The sequence below is a fragment of the Rattus norvegicus genome, chromosome 1, assembly GCF_021556685.1.
Source record: "Rattus norvegicus strain SHRSP/BbbUtx chromosome 1, alternate assembly SHRSP_T2T, whole genome shotgun sequence".
Classification (NCBI taxonomy): domain Eukaryota; kingdom Metazoa; phylum Chordata; class Mammalia; order Rodentia; family Muridae; genus Rattus; species Rattus norvegicus.
Genome location: NC_141534.1, coordinates 170,380,067 through 170,400,292, shown reverse-complemented (window position 1 = coordinate 170,400,292; position 20,226 = coordinate 170,380,067). Strand labels below are relative to the sequence as shown.

The 20,226-nt window shown below is 38.4% G+C and overlaps 1 protein-coding gene and 2 pseudogenes across 1 annotated transcript; 2 read left to right on the top strand and 1 right to left on the bottom strand.

The window, feature by feature from the left end:
• On the top strand, positions 261 to 1,216 carry Or51af1c-ps1 (olfactory receptor family 51 subfamily AF member 1C, pseudogene 1; annotated as a pseudogene).
• On the bottom strand, positions 8,671 to 9,621 carry Or52ae10 (olfactory receptor family 52 subfamily AE member 10). Its single transcript, NM_001000744.1, has one exon. The coding sequence runs from the start codon at positions 9,619 to 9,621 to the stop codon at positions 8,671 to 8,673; it is 951 nt and encodes a 316-aa protein (NP_001000744.1).
• Positions 19,885 to 20,120, top strand: Olr100-ps (olfactory receptor pseudogene 100; annotated as a pseudogene).

Below are 20,226 nucleotides of genomic sequence, written 5' to 3'. Positions count from 1 at the left end.
CTAATTAAAAATTAAATATCTTTGAATGGTTCTTAATGCAGTCTTATTATTTACAAAGAATTTTTCCTGATGATTGATGAATTCACCTTTTTAAAGTATCATTAATTATGAAATAGAAGAAATGCTGTGATACAGTAGAAGACCTTGAATGTGATAGAAACATTTTGAAGAGTCCTTGTAAGAAATCAGTCAGAATTTCTGACACAGGAACTCTCTAGGCTTGAGTACTGTGGTTAGTGTTGATCTTGGATCCCTCCATAGCAGTCACCATTTCTTACTCCAAACTTTCTAGTGCCTCATTTTTTCTGACTGGCCTCCATGGCCTTGAGGCTGCTTGTAACTGGCTCTTCATTCCTCTGTGTACCATGTATGTTGCCTCTCTAGCAGGGAATGGCTTGATCTTCTGGGTTTTAAAAATCAGAGCCCTCCCTGCACCAGCCTATGTACTACTTTCTATCCATGCTTGCAGTTACTGACCTTGACCTGTTTGCCTCCACGATGCCTACCATGCTCACTATCTACAGGTTGAGGTCAGCAAGGTGGCATTTGGCATGTGTCTTGCCCAATTCTTCATCCATACCTTCTCCATCATGGAGTCATCTGTGCTGCTGACCATGGCCTTTGACCGTGCTGTGGTCCTCTACACTATGCCACCATCCTCACCAACCCTCAGGTTGCAAGTTTGGGCATGGCCATTTTGGTATGAAGCATTGGTCTCCACAGCCCTGCCCCTATCATGCTGAAGAAGCTACCTTACTGCCAGAAGCATCATCTTTCTCAATCTTACTGCCTGCACCCAGATGTTATGAAGCTGGCCTGTACAGACACCCACATCAGCAGTGCCTATGGCCTCTTTGTGGTTCTCTCCACACTGGGTGTGGACTCTCTGCTCATCCTTTTATCCTATGGGCTGATCCTCCACACAGTACTGTCAATCGCTTCCAAGACTGGGCGTCTCAAAGCCCTCAACACCTGTGTGTCCCATATCTGTTCTGTGCTGCTATTCTACACACCTATGATTGGCCTTTCTATGATCCACCGATTTGGCAAATGGGCTTCCCCCTGCAGCTGTGTGTTGCTCTCTTATCTTCACTTTCTCACCCCGCCAGAGCTCAACCCAGTTGTTTACACCATAAAAACCAAGCAGATCCGCCAGAGGATTTGGCGCATCTTCTGGTCTGGTGGAGGAAGCACTGGGCACATCCAGGGTCACTAAATTTTCTTCCATGCGGATACAAATGTGGAGTGAGCTATAGCTTCTATTATGTATATTAATTAAGATTCATAAGGTAGACATTATAACCAAATATATGACTAAATAGGGACATTTGCAGGCATGTACATATACAGATAGTATTTGTATTAGAGTGCAGGATTTAACAATAGCAAATAGAATACTCTTCAGGTTTGTAATTTTTTGATAAACAAGCATTTTGAAAATATATAATAAGATGTAATCTTTATATGCACAATTATTTGTCCTTTTCGATGTACTTATCTTACTAATAATTCATTATCTTTAATGCATTCAGCATTGACTTAATGAAATATTGAAAGATTTACTTATGAAAGATTAAAAGGATAAATACTGTGTTTCTAAAAGAGACTTTTTATAACTGTATGACAATACAAACTTCAATGCTAGGTGGGCACACATTAAACTATTAGCCCTTATTGATGTCACCAGTTTTTCTTAATTAATAGAAATTTCAAACAAGTAATAGCTATTGAATTAAACTGTTTTGTCTCATTTAGAAATACAGTGTTTTAGTGACAATAGAACAGAAACAATTTCAATCTAATCTCCTTATGTGCATGTAATTTTACACAAAGTCAAATATAGGAGAGCTTTTATAGGGACAAACCATTTATAGGGACATATTTCATTACATATGCTTCATTTTCTAAATTTCTCATTTATATACAATTACAAAGAGAACTATAAGGGCACATATGGTAGAGTCTAAACAGCAAACTGACAGACACCAGACAACAGAAAGGAACAGAATGTCTTGCTAAAGTTCATTATTGAACACAACTCAAAGAGTCAAAAGAATGAAGAATAAAGGTTCTTTAGGTATTTGTTCCTGATCTTAAGGAACAGCTGATATGTGCAACATATATGTTCTTTAGTTGCAGTTGATAATGATAAAAAATCTAAGAAAGCATTTTTTATATTTTAGAATATATTTTTATTTTATCAGAGTAAATTTATTCATCATATTAACTAATATTTGTATATGCAAAAGGCATAGTAGTACATGTCACTGCAGTGTGCATGTTACTTAATTTTATTCTTATCATTTTGATTTAATAACATGTAATAATTATGGAATTCAGTGATATTAAGTACATTTATAGATTGTCTAATTTTCAAGATGATTAAAACATTCCCTTGCCTTAAACAGTTATGTTTCCTGGTATAAATAATTTCTTCTAGATATTATCAACTGCATAACTTACTATAATGTTGACTGTAATCCCCCTTCAGTGAGTTGAGACTCTGAACTATATCTTATGTTCCTCTGTGACACTGATCACATTGAGATATTTCTTTACCCTTCCGTACTTTTTACTTTCTGCGGCCTCTAATAACAATTAACATGATCCTAACTGCTGTTAAATCAGTCTTTAAAGTCAAATTGGGATTTTTTCTGACTTATCTAAATTGAAGATGGTAACATATCCTACTGTCAGTATAATGGAGGTGGGTAACATTACCAGTTTATTTTACTTCTTTTGTGACAATTAATATGTAATGGTAAAACTCAAAAATTCTTGGATCATGTATGAAGATATCAATCCTAATCTTATTACCTGTCAGCATATAGGTGAAAACTAAAATTATGCTATGAATCTTATTGTCAACAAATGAATTAGTCCAAAAGTGAAATGTAACAAATTCAACATAAGGAGAAATTGGATCAGGACAGGGGAGGAGGAGGGCTACAGAATCAGTGAGTATTTGTGGATAGTGAACAGAATGTAAGTGTGTGTGTGTGTGTGTGTGTGTGTGTGTGTGTGTGTGTATCTGTGTATCTGTGTGTCTATGTGTCTGTGTGTGTGTGTTGTGTGTTGTGTGTGAGTCTGTCTGTCTATCTGTCTGTGTGTGGCATGTGTGTGTCTGTCTGTCTTTCTATGTGTGGGGTGTGTGTGTGTGCACGTGTGTGTGTGTGTGTGCATGTGTGTGTGTGTGTGTGTGTGTGTGTGTGTGTGTGTGTACCTTAGCAAACTGCAATGCTTTGATGCTAACTGAAATAATATAAAACAAAAAAATCTGATGAACTTAATAGAGGTGAGAAGGCCTTGGATTTCCAATCAACTCATGGAGAATCATGAAGCTAATGAAGTTGTCAATGAGTAGTTTGTGTCATTTGAGATGTGTTCTTTCCAGCAAATCATATAAAGTTGAGTTATGAATTATGATTAAAGTTGAATTTAAATATGAATTATTTGAACATCTCAAACACTGGGCCTAGGAAAATTCATTTGCAAACTTATAATAGAAAAATTATTTGGAAGAACAACAGTATCAATTAACTGGACCCCTCAGAGCTCCCAGGATCTAAACCAGCAACCAAAGAGTATACATGGGTTGGTCCATGGCTCCCACTACATATATAGCAGAAGACTGCCTAATCTGGCATCAGTGGGAGGGAAGCCACTTGGTCCTGTGGAGGCTTGGTGCCCCAGAGAAGGGGGATGCTAGAAGGGTGAGGCAGGAGTGGGTGGATGGATGGGTGAGTCGTGGAATCCCCTCCAGGAAGCATTCGGGAAGGAGAGGCGTGAGGTTTCAAGAAAGGGAGATTGGATTGGGGGATAACATTTGAATTGTAAACAAAGTACATATACATATATGTGTACATAATAATAATTAAATTAGAAGAAGTTAAAAGTTTGAGACAAAGAAGGAAAAGCATAGAAGGAGTTAAATGTATATACATCTACACAATGGAATATTACTCAGCTATCAAAAACAACGAGTTTATGAAATTCGTAGGCAAATGGTTGGAACTGGAAAATATCATCCTGAGTGAGCTAACCCAATCACAGAAAGACATACATGGTATGCACTCATTGATAAGTGGCTATTAGCCCAAATGCTTGAATTACCCTAGATCCCTAGAACAAACGAAACTCAAGACGGATGATCAAAATGTGAATGCTTCACTCCTTCTTTAAATGAGGAAAAAGAATACTCTTGGCAGGGAAGGGAGAGGCAAAGATTAAAACAGAGACTGAAGGAACACCCATTCAGAGCCTGCCCCACATGTGGCCCATACATATACAGCCACCCAATTAGACAAGATGGATGAAGCAAAGAAGTGCAGACCGACAGGAGCCGGATGTAGATCGCTCCTGAGAGACACAGCCAGAATACAGCAAATATAGAGGCGAATGCCAGCAGCAAACCACTGAACTGAGAATAGGTCCCCTATTGAAGGAATCAGAGAAAGAACTGGAAGAGCTTGAAGGGGCTCGAGACCCCAAAAGTACAACAATGCCAAGCAACCAGAGCTTCCAGGGACTAAGCCACTACCTAAAGACTATACATGGACTGACCCTGGACTCTGACCCCATAGGTAGCAATGAATATCCTAGTAAGAGCACCAGTGGAAGGGGAAGCCCTGGGTCCTGCTAAGACTGAACCCCCAGTGAACTAGTCTATGGGGGGAGGGCGGCAATGGGGGGAGGGTTGGGAGGGGAACACCCATAAGGAAGGGGAGGGGGGAGGGGGATGTTTGCCCGGAAACCGGGAAAGGGAATAACACTCGAAATGTATATAAGAAATACTCAAGTTAATAAAAAAAAAATCAAAAAAAATGTATTTTACTCATATAAGAAATTCTCAAAATTAAATTAACAAAAATTTGATAAGGAGTTACTGAGATGGGACAGCAGTTAAGGGTCTTTGCCATTCTTCCAGAGCACATACGTTAAGCTCACTATTCTTATCTACAACTCCAGGGTATATAAGACCCACTTGTGGACTATGCAGGCATACACATTAATATAGAAAATAAGAAGAAACATCTACATATGTCCACATAGGGAGCCATAATTAAGAATATTTTTAAAGTTCAGAAGAAACTAGAATGTCAGCATACCGAAGAATACACACTGTTGTCTGGCTTGCTGTTGTACAGTTACTACATAAACAACTACAGTTGCTATGAATTAATGAAAGCAGTGGTCCTATCATTGTATAGAAGACACTGGAATTCCTGAGGTAGAGAGAGCTGAACTTTCAGAAGACTGGACAATCCTCAGAGCTCAGAGGAGAACAACACTTCTGCTCACATTCCTGGATGAAGAGGAACCCACTTAGAGCCCTCTGGACAAAAGAACCTAGGAGCAGTCAGGATAGGGTCATTCCAGTCTCTGCCTATGACCAGAGCTGAAAGCCAGTCTCCAGGAGACCTGACACATCTGAGAGCAGAGGTAAGGCAACCATTTCTGCTCAGAGGGACCCGTCTGGAGCCCTCAGCACATAGGAACGCAGAAAAAGTCTGGGACAGAATCCTTCTTGTTTCTGTCTGAGCCTGGAGCTGACCCTGTCACACAGCTCTCTGTACCCAGATTCTGCTGGGAGAGAAAGCCCATACCATATCGGACCAGAGATTATGAAAGCCAGAAGATCTTGGGCAGAGTCATACAAACCCTAAGAGAATACAAATACCAGCCCAGGCTACTATATCCAGCAAAACTCTCAATTAACATAGATGGAGAAACCAAGGTATTCCATGACAAAACCAAATTTATATAGTATCGTTTCACAATTCTAGCCATACAAAAGGTAATAGATGGAAAACTCGAACACAAGCAGGGAAACTAAACTCCAGAAAGAGCAAGAAAATAATCTGCTTCCAAAAATTCCAAAAGAAGAGATGCACACAAACATAATTCCACCACAAACAACAAAAATAACAGGAAAAACAATAACTATTGCTTAATGTCTCTTCATATCAATGGACTCATTTCCCAAATAAAAAAACACAGACTAACAGACTGGATATATAAAAAGGACCCAGCATTTTGGTGCTTACAGAGAACACACTTCAATGACAAAAGCAGACACTACCTCACAGTAAAAGGCTGGGAAAAAATTTCCATGTATATGGTACCAAGAAACAGGCTGAAGTGGCAATTGTAATATCCAATAAAATTGACTTTCAGCCAAAAGTTATCAAGAAGGATAAGGAAGCTTAAAACCAGATAAAATGAATCAAATAGAAGAGAAAGTGGGAAAAAGCCTCAAACACATTGGCATAGGGGAATTTCCTGAACAGAACACCAATGGCTTATGCTCTAAGAGCAACAATCGAAAAATGGGACCTCATAAAATTGAAAAGCTCCTGTAAGATGAAGGACACTGTCAATAGACCAAATAGCAATCCCCAGATTGGGAAAGATCTTTCATCAACCCTACTTATATCCAATAGAGGACTAACATCTAAAATATGCAAAGAACTCATGAAGTTAGACTCCAGACAAACAAATAACCCTATTTAAAAATGGGTACAGAGATAAACAAAGAATTCTCCGTTGAGGAATCTCAAATGGCTGAGAAGCACTTAAAGAAGTGTTCAACATCCTTAACATCATTAGTCATCAGAAGAATGCAAATCAAAACAACTCTGAGACTCCACTTTACACCAGTCAGAATGGCTAAGATCAAAAACTCAGGTCAGCACAGGTGTTAGCACATCTGGGGCGAAAGAGAAGCACTCCTCCATTGCTGGTGGAAATGCAGACTGGTACAGCCACTTTGGAAATCATTCTGGCCCTTTCTCAGAAAACTAAAAATAGTTCTACTTGAGGACACATCTATACCACTCCTGGGCATACAGTCAAAAGATGACACAAAGTATAACAAGGACACATGCTCCACTTTGTTTATACCCGCCTTATTTATAATTATCAGAAGCTGGAAACAACCAAGATATCCCTCAACAGAAGAATGGATCCAGAAAATGTGGTGCATTTACAAAATAGAGTACTACTCAGCTATTAAATTCAATGACTTCATGAATTTCCTAGGAAAATGGATGGAGCTTGAAAACACCTGAGTGAGGTAACCCAGTCTCTCTGTCTTTCTCTGTCTCTGTCTCTGTCTCTGTCTCTGTCTGTCTCTCTCTCAAACACACACACACACACACACACACACACACAGACACACACACACAAATTAGTTTGCAATTCCCATGACACAACTCACAGATTATATGAAACCCAAGAAGAGGACCACAGCAAAGTGTGGATGCAACAGTCGTACTCAGAAGTTTGAAGAAAAAAAAAATCTATGTAAGTAAAAGGAGAGAGGGATCTGGGAGGGAGAAAGGAGGGGGTGGGGAATCAGGGCCAGTTCAGATATGAGAGGAGATGGGAGATAACTACAGAGGGTAGAAATGTGAAAGGAGATGTGTAGCAGTGGAGGAGGGTAAACTGGGGTAGCCATTAGAAAGTCCCAGATGCCAGGGACCCAAGTGGTTTCCAGGACACAACAGGGAGAACATTAGGCAAAATATGTACAGATAAATTTTAGTAAACTGAGGCAATAATTTTGAATCATGATTCATTTTATTGCTTTCTTTTATGATTTATCCTTTATTTATTTGAAAATTCTACAGAAGTTTCATATTATATCTTTTTCTCTTTAGAGAAACTAATGGGGCTGTAAGTTTTTCAGCCTACTGTTACAATACCTTCAACCAGCAGTGTTCTCCTCAACAGGTTATAGGAATGTTTAGTAGCCTCTACACAGTTTCTACTACATCCTTTATACTATGATTGCTTTCCTTTCTCTCAATTGTGCGGTAACAAATATTATCTATGTCTAATACTTCCTTGATAAACTAGTAGTATATTAAATAATCAAGACCTAAGATGAATTAATAACATTACTGGTTGTTTTTTCTTCACACAGACAAGCCTTCAACCTCCTTTAATTTCAATATCTCAGAAGAATTCTGTTTAAAGTTTTTATAGAGCACCACATAACTGCTTCAAATATTCTTGTTTCAAGTAAAGTTGTATTGACTACCGTTACTAATTGGATGTTGAGGGAACAATGAAGCAGCTAAAATACTTCTCTAGTGAAAGGAAGAAAAATGCTCAGTGAAGATCTTCGTAATAAAGACATGAGTAAAAGCAAAATGTTTTAAAATGATCAAAGGAAATTAAGCAAATAGTTCAGACTTTTATTTATTAAAAGATATACTGCTTGTATACTGGCTTGTTGCAGAAAGTTATTGTACATTACCATAGCAGCTCATAATTTTCTGAGGGAAGTTTTGCAGAGTCAATATTCAAACATCTACATATGAAACTGAACCTGAAATTGCATTAATTTTCTGCAGAAGTCTGTCACTAAATATTTACTGTATATGGGAAATTGGCAGAAAGATATGGAATAATGGGTAATGTGTGCATATTCTGAACAGAATTATGAAATGTAAAGATACTGAAGGAAGTGATAGTTTAGACATTGTTCATGCAAAATTAAAGGCAGAGAATCAACACACAAACCTTACATCACATCATAAATATGTGCTGAAAAAATAACGTGAAAGAGATATAGTGTCATAAAATAGTAGTCAAGCAAGGGTTAGTTAATATCCCATTATTTTATGAGCTATATTCTTCCATTTCAAATGATATCTAAATGGTTTACCCTTCAGTAGTTTTCAAGTGTGAGAAAAGACTCAGCACTCGGTCCCGAATCTGTTTGGTCTTGACACCATACACCAAGGGATTGACTGTGGGGGGCACTAGAAGGTACAGGCTTGCCAAGATGATATGGACACTTGGAGACACATTCTTGCCAATGCGATGAGTTAGGAAACTAAACAGTGCAGGTGTATAGAAGGCAAGAATAGTGCAGATATGTGCAGCACAGGTGCCCAGGGCCTTAGAGCGGGCATTCTGGGAAGACAGCCGGAACACTGCTTGGAGAATTTTTATGTAAGATGTGGCTATGAGCCATATGTCCAATATTGTTACTGCAAAGGCTGCTGAGATTCCATATGCTCTGTTAATGAGAGTGTTAGCACTGGCTAACTTCACCACAGCCATATGCTCACAGTAGGCATGAGGGATTATATAACTTGTGTAGTAGGGCAGCCTCTTAATGAGTAGAGGACATGGAAAAACTATGAGCACAGCTCGGCTCAAGCCAACTACACCCAGTTTAATAACCATGGTTGTTGTGAGGATGGTCGAGTAGTGCAGTGGGATGCAAATGGCCACGAAGCGATCAAAGGCCATGGCCACCAGGATGGCTGACTCAAAGGCGCAAAACATGTGGATAAAATACATTTGTGTTAGACAGACATCAAACTCAATCCAGTGTTCATTAAACCAGAATATATCAAGCATTTTCAAGGATGTGGAACAAGTAAGAAAAATGTCATTCATTCCCAGCATGCCAAGGAAGAAATACATAGGCTGGTGGAGGCTTGGTTCTACTTTGATAGTAGCAATGACTATACTATTCCCCAGTAGTGTCAGGACAAACAGGAGACAAACAGGGATGCTGATCAAGGAGTGAAATTTTTCCAAGCCAGGAATACCAACCAGATAGAAATATGAAATATAGTGATGTGTTGTATTATTTACCATGTTAAAACTAAGGATGTTATAAGCATACTGTATATTAACCGGGATAATCTCCCCAACTGAGAGCTAGCATTGCAAAGTCTTTATTCAGTGTATTTACATGTTGAATATAGAATTTTAAGCCTATGTCTCCAAAATTTCATCCTGTGCAGCATCACCAACCTTATCTGCAAAAGAAAAGATTACATATTTTATTTTAGGTCTTGTTTGGTGATTTTATGAATTCAAGATCCAATTAAACCTTACAGTAAATTCTTCATGTTTGTATAGAAAGTAAAGCTATTAAAAGAAGAGTATATTGCCTTTAACCAATGATTATTGAGGAAATGAAATAAAAGTTGGAGATATAAATATAAGTCATACAATTGCTCCAACAATTATTTTATTATTTAAATATTTTGCTGTTATTCTTTGTTATCATAATTAAATAGTTCACCATTCATATAAGATATAATAAGAATGAAGAATACCAAATTATATAAAATAATTTATTTAATGTCCATCAACATCAAATTTATACATTTTATATTTTCAAGGGAGAAATATAAAAATTTTCAAATCTTCTTAATTTATTTCCTATTTCAGCATTGGGCAGTCCTTCCTTTAGCAAAGTAGAAAAAGATTCCATGTACAGAGCTATTTGATTTTAAGACACTGAAATCTTAAATCAACACAAAAATGAGACCAAGGTTGGTTGGTGATATATGGAAAGTACTTGCCTAGGAAATAGGAAGAGGGAGATGACTTGCTTGAATGATTGGTGATGAGCTGCCTTCAGGGCAACACATACTGCCTCTTCTGTGTAATGGATAAAGCACAGGGCACATCTACATCACACAATTGAAACTCTCCTGTTTGAAGCTTTTGCTGATATTTCTACCAAATTACTTATTGGCAAGTTATGCTAACAATAAAATTCAGTTTAATTTTAGGAACTTAAAACTTTAGTGTAGAAGGCTCAGTTTTAATATTTAACATGACTATGGAAAAAGTTTCTCTAAAAGTATGGTTTCATTATAACTTATGAAACATGATTAGCCTCTTCAATATGGCTTGTGATGATTGATAATCAAATAGATAATTGAAAATTTGGATATAACAGGGCCCAATTTTAAGCACAGATTTCAGGAAAGAGTCAAGCATTTATTTGGTTGCAACACTAACCATCCAATCTTAAACAACAGAAGCCTTAAAATGTCCCTTCTCACCTGGATTCACTTATCTTTCATGTTGCATAAACAGTTGCCCTCTTTCCTTTTCTCTGCTTTGCTCCATTACTATATACTTGTCAGTCTCACTCATCAGATTTGGAACGCAGAAAGGAATTTACAGAAACCCAATAAATGGGCAATTGTTCTAATGCAGAGTAAAAGCTCTTAGCATGTTGCTTACTTTCAAAGCATAGCAGAGATTTATTTCCTACATTTTACCTACAGACTCTGACCATACATGGAAAACTTAAGCACAGTTATTACCCAAACTTCATTCTCTTCCATTGCTATCTTTTAATGGACTTTCCAATTTGTATCATGACTAACATAACTAGTAATTACCCCATAGCACAAAATAGCAGTAATTATTCTAATGAACAACAATATTTTTGGAAACAATCACTTCATACCTATCAGATCAAATTCTACAAATACCTATTAGTTATCATTCAAATATATAATGTTTCTTCAGTTTCAGTATTTATTTCTCACTTGCTTTTATCTTCTCTACATTGTATAACTGTCATATTATCTATGTTACAGTGAAGATGATGCAAACGTACCTTTTGTATCACATAACCTGCACTCTGTAAATCTAGTGGCTGTGGTTCCTTTTTAATGTTCTAGTCCAGGGATCAGCAGATGCCTCTGATTCACAGGGAAGATATCCCTTGAGATACCCAGCGTCCCAGGAAAGAGGATTAGAGCAGCATGAAACACAGAGCAGTGCAATGTCCCACTTGGCCATGTTTACTAATCCTGAACATTCCACAAACCTTTCAGTTGAGGTGAGATAATCTTCACTATCCTAGCCTCAACTTTAATTTCATCGATATTTCTCCCAAGATGCTTTATCTGAGTAAATTTTTTGGGGCATTGCACTATTTCAAGATAAACAAATTTTCTTTGAAAATTTCACCATGAATATTTTTTAAAATGATAGCCCTAGAAAACTTATGTGAAATTAGCTAGGCATAGAAACATAAATCCTAAAGCACTCACTCCTATCATGCCCTTAGAAGAGCTGATCTCCTGGAGGAACATAGCATATTTGTTACTCCTTATAGGAAGAGTAGAAGGGAAAATACAGTAAGAAGAAGTTTTGTCAACTGTTGTATTGAATCCACCTAGAGGAAACACATCCTCTTGCACCATTGCCAAGTGAGGTGAATTATATTTATATAATTCATTGTATTATAATTTCAGCATAATTGAAAGATAGCATCTTCGGTGTTTTCACCACACAATAAAATATATCCAGGCAGAATGAATATCATCTTCCTGTGCTGATTTTATCCTGATTATGTGTGTTTTTGTGTTTCTTGAAACAATACAAAATATAAACAATAAGCTTGCATGGTAGTTATGTGTCAATAAAGATAACCCTATATTTTAAGAAACTTGTTCTGTGAGTGGTGGTAGCCCACATGTTTAGTTCCCAGCAATGCGTAGAAGAGGAAGGTAGATCTCTGAGTTTGAGGCCAGCCTGGTCTACAGGGTGATTTTCAGGACAGCCAGGGCTACACAGAGCAACCTTGTCTCAGAAATATATAAATTAACAAACAAACAAACAATTAAATAAATAAATAATAAATAAATAAATAAATACATCAATATTCCATTGTCTGATTAAAATTTGCTGGCTATTTTTTTTTATTAATTTGAGTATTTCTTATATACATTTCAAGTGTTATTCCCTTTCCCGGTTTCCGGGCAAACATCCCCCTCCCCCCTCCCCTTCCTTATGGGTGTTCCCCTCCCAACCCTCCCCCCATTGCCGCCCTCCCCCCATAGTCTAGTTCACTGGGGGTTCAGTCTTATCAGGACCCAGGGCTTCCCCTTCCACTGGTGCTCTTACTAGGATATTCATTGCTACCTATGAGGTCAGAGTCCAGGGTCAGTCCATGTATAGTCTTTAGGTAGTGGCTTAGTCCCTGGAAGCTCTGGTTGCTTAGCATTGTTGTACATATGGGGTCTCGAGCCCCTTCAAGGTCTTCCAGTTCTTTCTCTGATTCCTTCAACGGGGATCCTATTCTCAATTCAGTGGTTTGCTGCTGGCATACGCCTCTGTATTTGCTGTATTCTGGCTGTGTCTCTCAGGAGAGATCTACATCCAGCTCCTGTCGGCCTGCACTTCTTAGCTTCAACCATCTTGTCTAATTGGATGGCTGTATATGCATGGGACACATATGGGACAGGTTCTGAATGGGTGTTCCTTCAGTCTCTGTTTTAATCTTTGCCTCTCCCTTCCCTGCCAAGGGTATTCTTGTTCCCCTTTTAAAGAAGGAGTGAAGCATTCACATTTTGATCATCCGTCTTGAGTTTCAATTGTTCTAGGAATCTAGGGTAATTCAAGCATTTGGGCTAATAGCCACTTATCAATGAGTGCATACCATGTGTGTTTTTCTGTGATTGGGTTACCTCACACAGGATATTTTCCAGTTCCGACCATTTGCCTACGAATTTCATAAACTCGTTGTTTTTGATAACTGAGTAATATTCCATTGTGTAGATGTACCACATTTTCTGTATCCATTCCTCTGTTGAAGGGCATCTGGGTTCTTTCCAGCTTCTGGCTATTATAAACAATGCTGCGATGTACATAGTGGAGCACGTGTCTTTTTTATAAGTTGGGGCATCTTTTGGGTATATGCCCAAGAGAGGTATAGCTGGATCCACAGGCAGTTCAATGTCCAATTTTCTGAGGAACCTCCAGACTGATTTCCAGAATGGTTGTACCAGTCTGCAATCCCACCAACAATGGAGGAGTGTTCCTCTTTCTCCACATCCTTGCCAGCATCTGCTGTCACCTGAGTTTTTGACCGTAGCCATAATCACTGGTGTGAGGTGAAATCTCAGGGTTGTTTTGATTTGCATTTCCCTTATGACTAAAGATGTTGAACATTTCTTTCAGTGTTTCTCAGCCATTCGGCATTGCGCAGCTGTGAATTCTTTGTTTAGCTCTGAACCCCATTTTTAATAGGGTTATTTGTCTCCCTGCGGTCTAACATCTTGAGTTCTTTGTATATTTTGGATATAAGGCCTCTATCTGTTGTAGGATTGGTAAAGATCTTTTCCCAATCTGTTGGTTGCCATTTTGTCCTAACCACAGTGTCCTTTGCCTTACAGAAGCTTTGCAGTTTTATGAGATCCATTTGTCAATTCTTGATCTTAGAGCATAAGCCATTGGTGTTTTGTTCAGGAAATTTTTTCCAGTGCCTATGTGTTGCAGATGCTTCCCTTGTTTTTCTTCTATTAGTTTGAGTGTGTCTGGTTTGATGTGGAGGTCCTTGATCCACTTGGACTTAAGCTTTGTACAGGGTGATAAGCATGGATTGATCTGCATTCTTCTACATGTTGCCCTCCAGTTGAACCAGCACCATTTGCTGAAAATGCTATCTTTTTTCCATTGGATGGTTTTGGCTCCTTTGTCAAAAATCAAGTGACCATAGGTGTGTGGGTTCATTTCTGGGTCTTCAATTCTGTTCCATTGGTCTATCTGTCTGTCTCTGTACCAATACCATGCAGTTTTTATCACTATTGCTCTGTAATACTGCTTGATTTCAGGGATAGTAATTCCCCCTGAATTCCTTTTATTGTTGAGGATAGTTTTAGCTATCCTGGGTTTTTTGTTATCCCAGATGAATTTGCAAATTGTTCTGTCTAACTCTGAAGAATTGGATTGGTATTTTGGTGGGGATTGCATTGAATCTGTAGATCGCTTTTGGTAAAATGGCCATTTTTACTATATTAATCCTGCCAATCCATGAGCATGGGAGATCTTTCCATCTTCTGAGGTCTTCTTCAATTTCTTTCTTCAGTGTCTTGAAGTTCTTATTGTACAAATCTTTTACTTGCTGGGTTAAAGTAACACCGAGGTACTTTATATTATTTGGGTCTATTATGAAGGGTGTTATTTCCCTAACTTCTTTCTCTGCTTGTTTCTCTTTTGTGTAGAGGAAGGCTACTGATTTATTTGAGTTAATGTTATACCCAGCCACTTTGCTGAAGTTGTTTATCAGCTTTAGTAATTCTCTGGCGGAACTTTTGGGATCACTTAAATATACTATCATATCATCTGCAAATAGTGATATTTTGACTTCTTCTTTTCTGATCTGTATCCCCTTGACCTCCTTTTGTTGTCTGATTGCTCTGGCTAGAATTTCAAGAACTATATTGAATAAGTAGGGAGAGAGTGGGCAGCCTTGTCTAGTCCCTGATTTTAGTGGGATTGCTTCAAGTTTTTCTCCATTTAGTTTAATGTTAGCAACTGGTTTGCTGTATATGGCTTTTACTATGTTCAGGTATGGGCCTTGAATTCCTATTCTTTCCTGGACTTTTATCATGAAGGGGTATTGAATTTTGTCAAATGTTTTCTAAGCATCTAATGAAATGATCATGTGGTTTTGTTCTTTAAGTTTGTTTATATAATGGATCACATTGATGGTTTTCCATATATTAAACCATCCCTGCATGCCTGGGATGAAGCCTACTTGATCATGGTGGATGATTGTTTTGATGTGCTCTTGGATTCGGTTTGCCAGAATTTTATTGAGTATTTTTGCGTTGATTTTCATAAGGGAAATTGCTCTGAAGTTCTCTTTCTTTGTTGGGTCTTTGTGTGGTTTAGGTATAAGAGTAATTGTGGCTTCATAGAAGGAATTCAGTAGTGCTCCACCTGTTTCAATTTTGTGGAATAGTTTGGATAGTATTGGTATGAGGTCTTCTATGAAGGTCTGATAGAATTCTGCACCTAACCCATCTGGACCTGGGCTCTTTTTGTTTGGGAGACCTTTAATGACTGCTTCTATTTCCTTAGGAGTTATGGGGTTGTTTAACTGGTTTATCTGTTCCTGATTTAACTTTGGTACCTGGTATTTGTCTAGGAAATTGTCCATTTCCTGCAGATTTTCAAGTTTTGTTGAATATAGGCTTTTATAGTAAGATCTGATGATTTTTTTGAATTTCCTCTGAATCTGTAGTTATGTCTCCCTTTTCATTTCTGATTTTGTTAATTTGGAAACACTCTCTGTGTCCTCTCGTTAGTCTGGCTAAGGGTTTATCTATCTTGTTGATTTTCTCAAAGAACCAACTTTTGGTTCTGTTGATTAATTCTATGGTCCTTTTTTTTCTACTTGGCTGATTTCAGCTCTGAGTTTGATTATTTCATGTCTTCTACTCCTCCTGGGTGTATTTGCTTCTTTTTGTTCTAGAGCTTCTAAGTGTGCTGTCAAGCTGCTGACATATGCTCTCTCCTGTTTCTTTCTGTAGGCACTCAGAGCTATGAGTTTTCCTCTTAGCACAGCTTTCATTGTGTCCCATAAGTTTGGGTATGTTGTACCTTCATTTTCATTAAATTCTAAAAAGTCTTTAATTTCTTTCTTTATTTCTTCCTTGACCAGGTTATCGTTGAGTAAAGCATTGTTCAATTTCCACGTATATGTGGGCATTCTTCCCTTATTGTTATTGAAGACCAGTTTTAGGCTGTGGTGGTCCGATAGCACGCATGGGATTATTTCTATCTTTCTGTACCTGTTGAGGCCCGTTTTTTGACCAATTATATGGTCAATTTTGGAGAAAGTACCATGTGGAGCTGAGAAGAAGGTATATCCTTTTGCTTTAGGATAGAATGTTCTATAAATATCTGTTACGTCCATTTGGCTCATGACTTCTCTTAGTCTGTCTACGTCTCTGTTTAATTTCTGTTTCCATGATCTGTCCATTGATGAGAGTGGGGTGTTGAAATCTCCTACTATTATTGTGTGAGGTGCAATGTGTGTTTTGAGCTTTAGTAAGGTTCCTTTTACGTATGTAGGTGCCCTTGTATTTGGGGCATAGATATTTAGGATTGAGAGTTCATCTTGGTGGATTTTTCCTTTGATGACTATGAAGTATCCTTCCTTATCTTTTTTGATGTGTTTTAGTTGAAAATTGATTTTATTTGATATTAGAATGGCTACTCCAGCTTGCTTTTTCTGACCATTTGCTTGGAAAGTTGTTTTCCAGCCTTTCACTCTGAGGTAGTGTCTGTCTTTGTCTCTGAGGTGTGTTTCCTGTAGGCAGCAGAATGCAGGGTCCTCGTTGTGTATCCAGTTTGTTAATCTATGTCTTTTTATTGGGGAGTTGAGGCCATTGATGTTGAGAGATATTAAGGAATAGTGATTATTGCTTCCTGTTATATTCATATTTGGATGTGAGGTTATGTTTGTGTGCTTTTCTTCTCTTTGTTTTGTTGCCAAGACGATAAGTTTCTTGGTTTTGTCATGGAATATCTTGGTTTCTCCATCTATGTTAATTGAGAGTTTTGCAGGATACAATAACCTGGCCTGGCATTTGTGTTCTCTTAGGGTCTATATGATATCTGTACAGGAACTTCTGGCTTTCATAGTTTCTGGCAAAAAGTCTGGTGTAATTCTGATAGTTCTGCCTTTATATGTTATTTGACCTTTTTCCCTTACTGCTTTTAATATTCTTTCTTTATTTTGTGCATTTGGTGTTTTGACTATTATGTGACGGGAGGTGTTTCTTTTCTGGTCCAATCTATTTGGAGTTCTGTAGGCTTCTGTATGCCTATGGGTATATCTTTTTTTAGGTTAGGGAAGTTTTCTTCTATGATTTTGTTGAAGATATATACTGGTCCTTTGAGCTGGGAGTCTTCACTCTCTTATATACCTATTATCCTTAGGTTTGATCTTCTCAATGAGTCCTGGATTTCCTGTACGTTTTGGACTAGTAATTTTTTCCACTTTACATTATCTTTGACAGTTGATTCAATGATTTCTATGGAATCTTCTGCTCCTGAGATTCTCTCTTCCATGTCTTGTATTCTGTTGGTGAAGCTTGTATCTACAGCTCCTTGTCTCTTCTTTTGGTTTTCTATATCCAGGGTTGTTTCCATGTGTTCTTTCTTGATTGCTTCTATTTCCATTTTTAATTCCTTCAACTCTTTGATTGTGTTTTCCTGGAATTCTTTCAGGGATTTTTGTGACTCCTCTCTATGGGCTTCTACTTGTTTATTTATGATTTCCTGGAATTCTTTCAGGGATTTTTGTGACTCCTCTCTATGGGCTTCTACTTGTTTATTTATGATTTCCTGGAATTCTTTCAGGGATTTTTGCGATCTCTCTCTGTAGGCTTCTACTTGTTCTCTAAGGGAGTTCTTCACGTCTTTCTTGAAGTCCTCCAGCATCATGATCAAATATGATTTTGAAACTAGATCTTGCTTTTCTGGTGTGTTTGGATATTCTGTGTTTGCTTTGGTGGGAGAATTGGGCTCCGATGATGCCATGTAGTCTTGGTTTCTGTTGCTTGGGTTCCTGCGCTTGCCTCTCGCCATCAGATTATCTCTAGTGTTACTTTGTTCTGCTATTTCTGACAGTGGCTAGACTGTCCTATAAGCCTGTGTGTCAGGAGTGCTGTAGACCTGTTTTCCTGTTTTCTTTCAGCCAGTTATGGGGACAGCATGTTCTGCTTTCGGGCATGTAGTTTTTCCTATCTACAGGTCTTCAGCTGTTCCTGTGGGCCTGTGTCTAGTGTTCACCAGGCAGGTCACTTGCAGCAGACAAGTTGGTCTTACCTGTGGTCCCGAGGCTCAAGTTTGCTCGTGGGTTGCTGCCTACGAGCTCTCTGTGGCGGTAGCAACCAGGAAGATCTGTGCCGCCCTTTTCGGGAGCCTCCGTGCACCAGGGTTCCAGATGGCGTTTGGTGTTTTCCTCTGGCGTCAGAGATGTGTGCAGAGTGCAGTCTCTTCTGGTTTCCCAGGCGTGTCTGACTCTCTGTAGGTTTAGCTCTCCCTCCCACGGGATTTGGGTGCAGAGAACTGTTTATCTGGTCTGTCCCTTCAGGTTCCAGTAGTGTCTCAGGCATAGGGGTCCTGCCGCTCTTGGGCCCTCCCTCACGGGAACCCAGAGGCCGTATACAGTTTCCTCTTGGGCCAGGCATGTGGGCAGGGGTGGGCAGTGTTGGAGGTCTCTTCTGCTCTGCAGCCTCAGGAGTGCCCACCTGACCAGGCGGTGAGGTCTCTCTCCCTCAGGGTCTGGGAGCAGAGAGCTACTGCAGGCTGGGATCCGCCGGTTTCTCAAGGTTTTTTTAAAGTAGCTTACTCTGAAGGTACATTTTCTCGTGTATATTTAGAAACTCTCTCTCTCTCTCTCTCTCTCCCTCTATCTGTGTGTGTGTGTGTGTGTGTGTGTGTGTGTGTGTATACCAATTTTTATCCCAAATTAGTGTGTATTTATGATTTCCTTGTAATAAAAATACCCCTTGCTCTTTCTTGCTTGCTACATCTTCTACTCTCATTTACTGTAGATATTGCTGTGTCCAATTAATTTTAGAAGACCTTGTTAAGCATACAAATGCAAGTCATATACTTAATGGATCCGGAGATTTCCTTCACATTGGTTTTGTAAGACCTTCCCTAAAAAATAGTATTGGGGAAATATGTAAAAGAATCAAAAAAGTAGATAGACATTTAATTTTATGGGATTAGTTGATCTTATTTTCCACTAACTTTTTAATGTTTGTTGAAAGATTGTTTATTATCAGAGGTCATATCAAAACAAATATCAAGGATAATATTTATTTTAACATTAATAGAAATTAGTGTAGGCCGGATGGTGGCACACCCCAAAACAAATATTGCAAAACAAACACAAACACATCCATATGACATAGACATATGCAAATATAAAGACATATATACGCAAAAAGGGAACTGTTTGGAATAGAGAATAGAGACAGGAGAGGAATTTGGAGTGTGAATGTGGTCAGGACAATTGATATACTTGAATATAAATATCATTATGTGACTCATGTCCTTGTACAACTAATATATATTATTGACATATGTGTAAAAGATGTGAAAACTTTTAAGAACTAATTTCTCCGGAAAATTTACATTGTAATTTCTGGATTCAAATGTAGAGTTTTTGAAGGTGTTGGACTTTAATAACTACATTATGCAGTGTCTATGTAGGTTTGGAAACGTTGCTCATTTGGATTCAAGGCAGAAGTTTGCCAGGAGAATTTTCTTTTCTTTTCTTTCCTTGCCTTGCCTTGCTTTGCCTTGCCTTGCCTTGCCTTGCCTTGCCTTGCCTTCTATACACCTGCCCTGTTTACTTTCTTAACGCATAGCTTTGGCAAACATGTGTCTCCAAGTGTCCATATCATCTTGGCAAGCATGTACCTTCTAGTGCCCCCACAGTCAATCCCTTGGTGTATGGTGTCAAGACCAAACAGATTTGGAACCGAGTGCTGAGTCTCTTCTCACACTTGAAAATTACTGAAGGGTAAACCATTTAGATAACATTTGTGATGGAAGAATACAGCTCATAAAATAATGGGATATTCACTAACCCTTGCTTCACTGCTCTTTTATGATGCTACTTCTCTTTCACGT

Bases quoted from the DNA above. Each gene is read 5' to 3' on its own strand.
- Or52ae10 (NM_001000744.1), bottom strand. From the start codon at position 9,621: ATGGTAAATAATACAACACATCACTATATTTCATATTTCTATCTGGTT.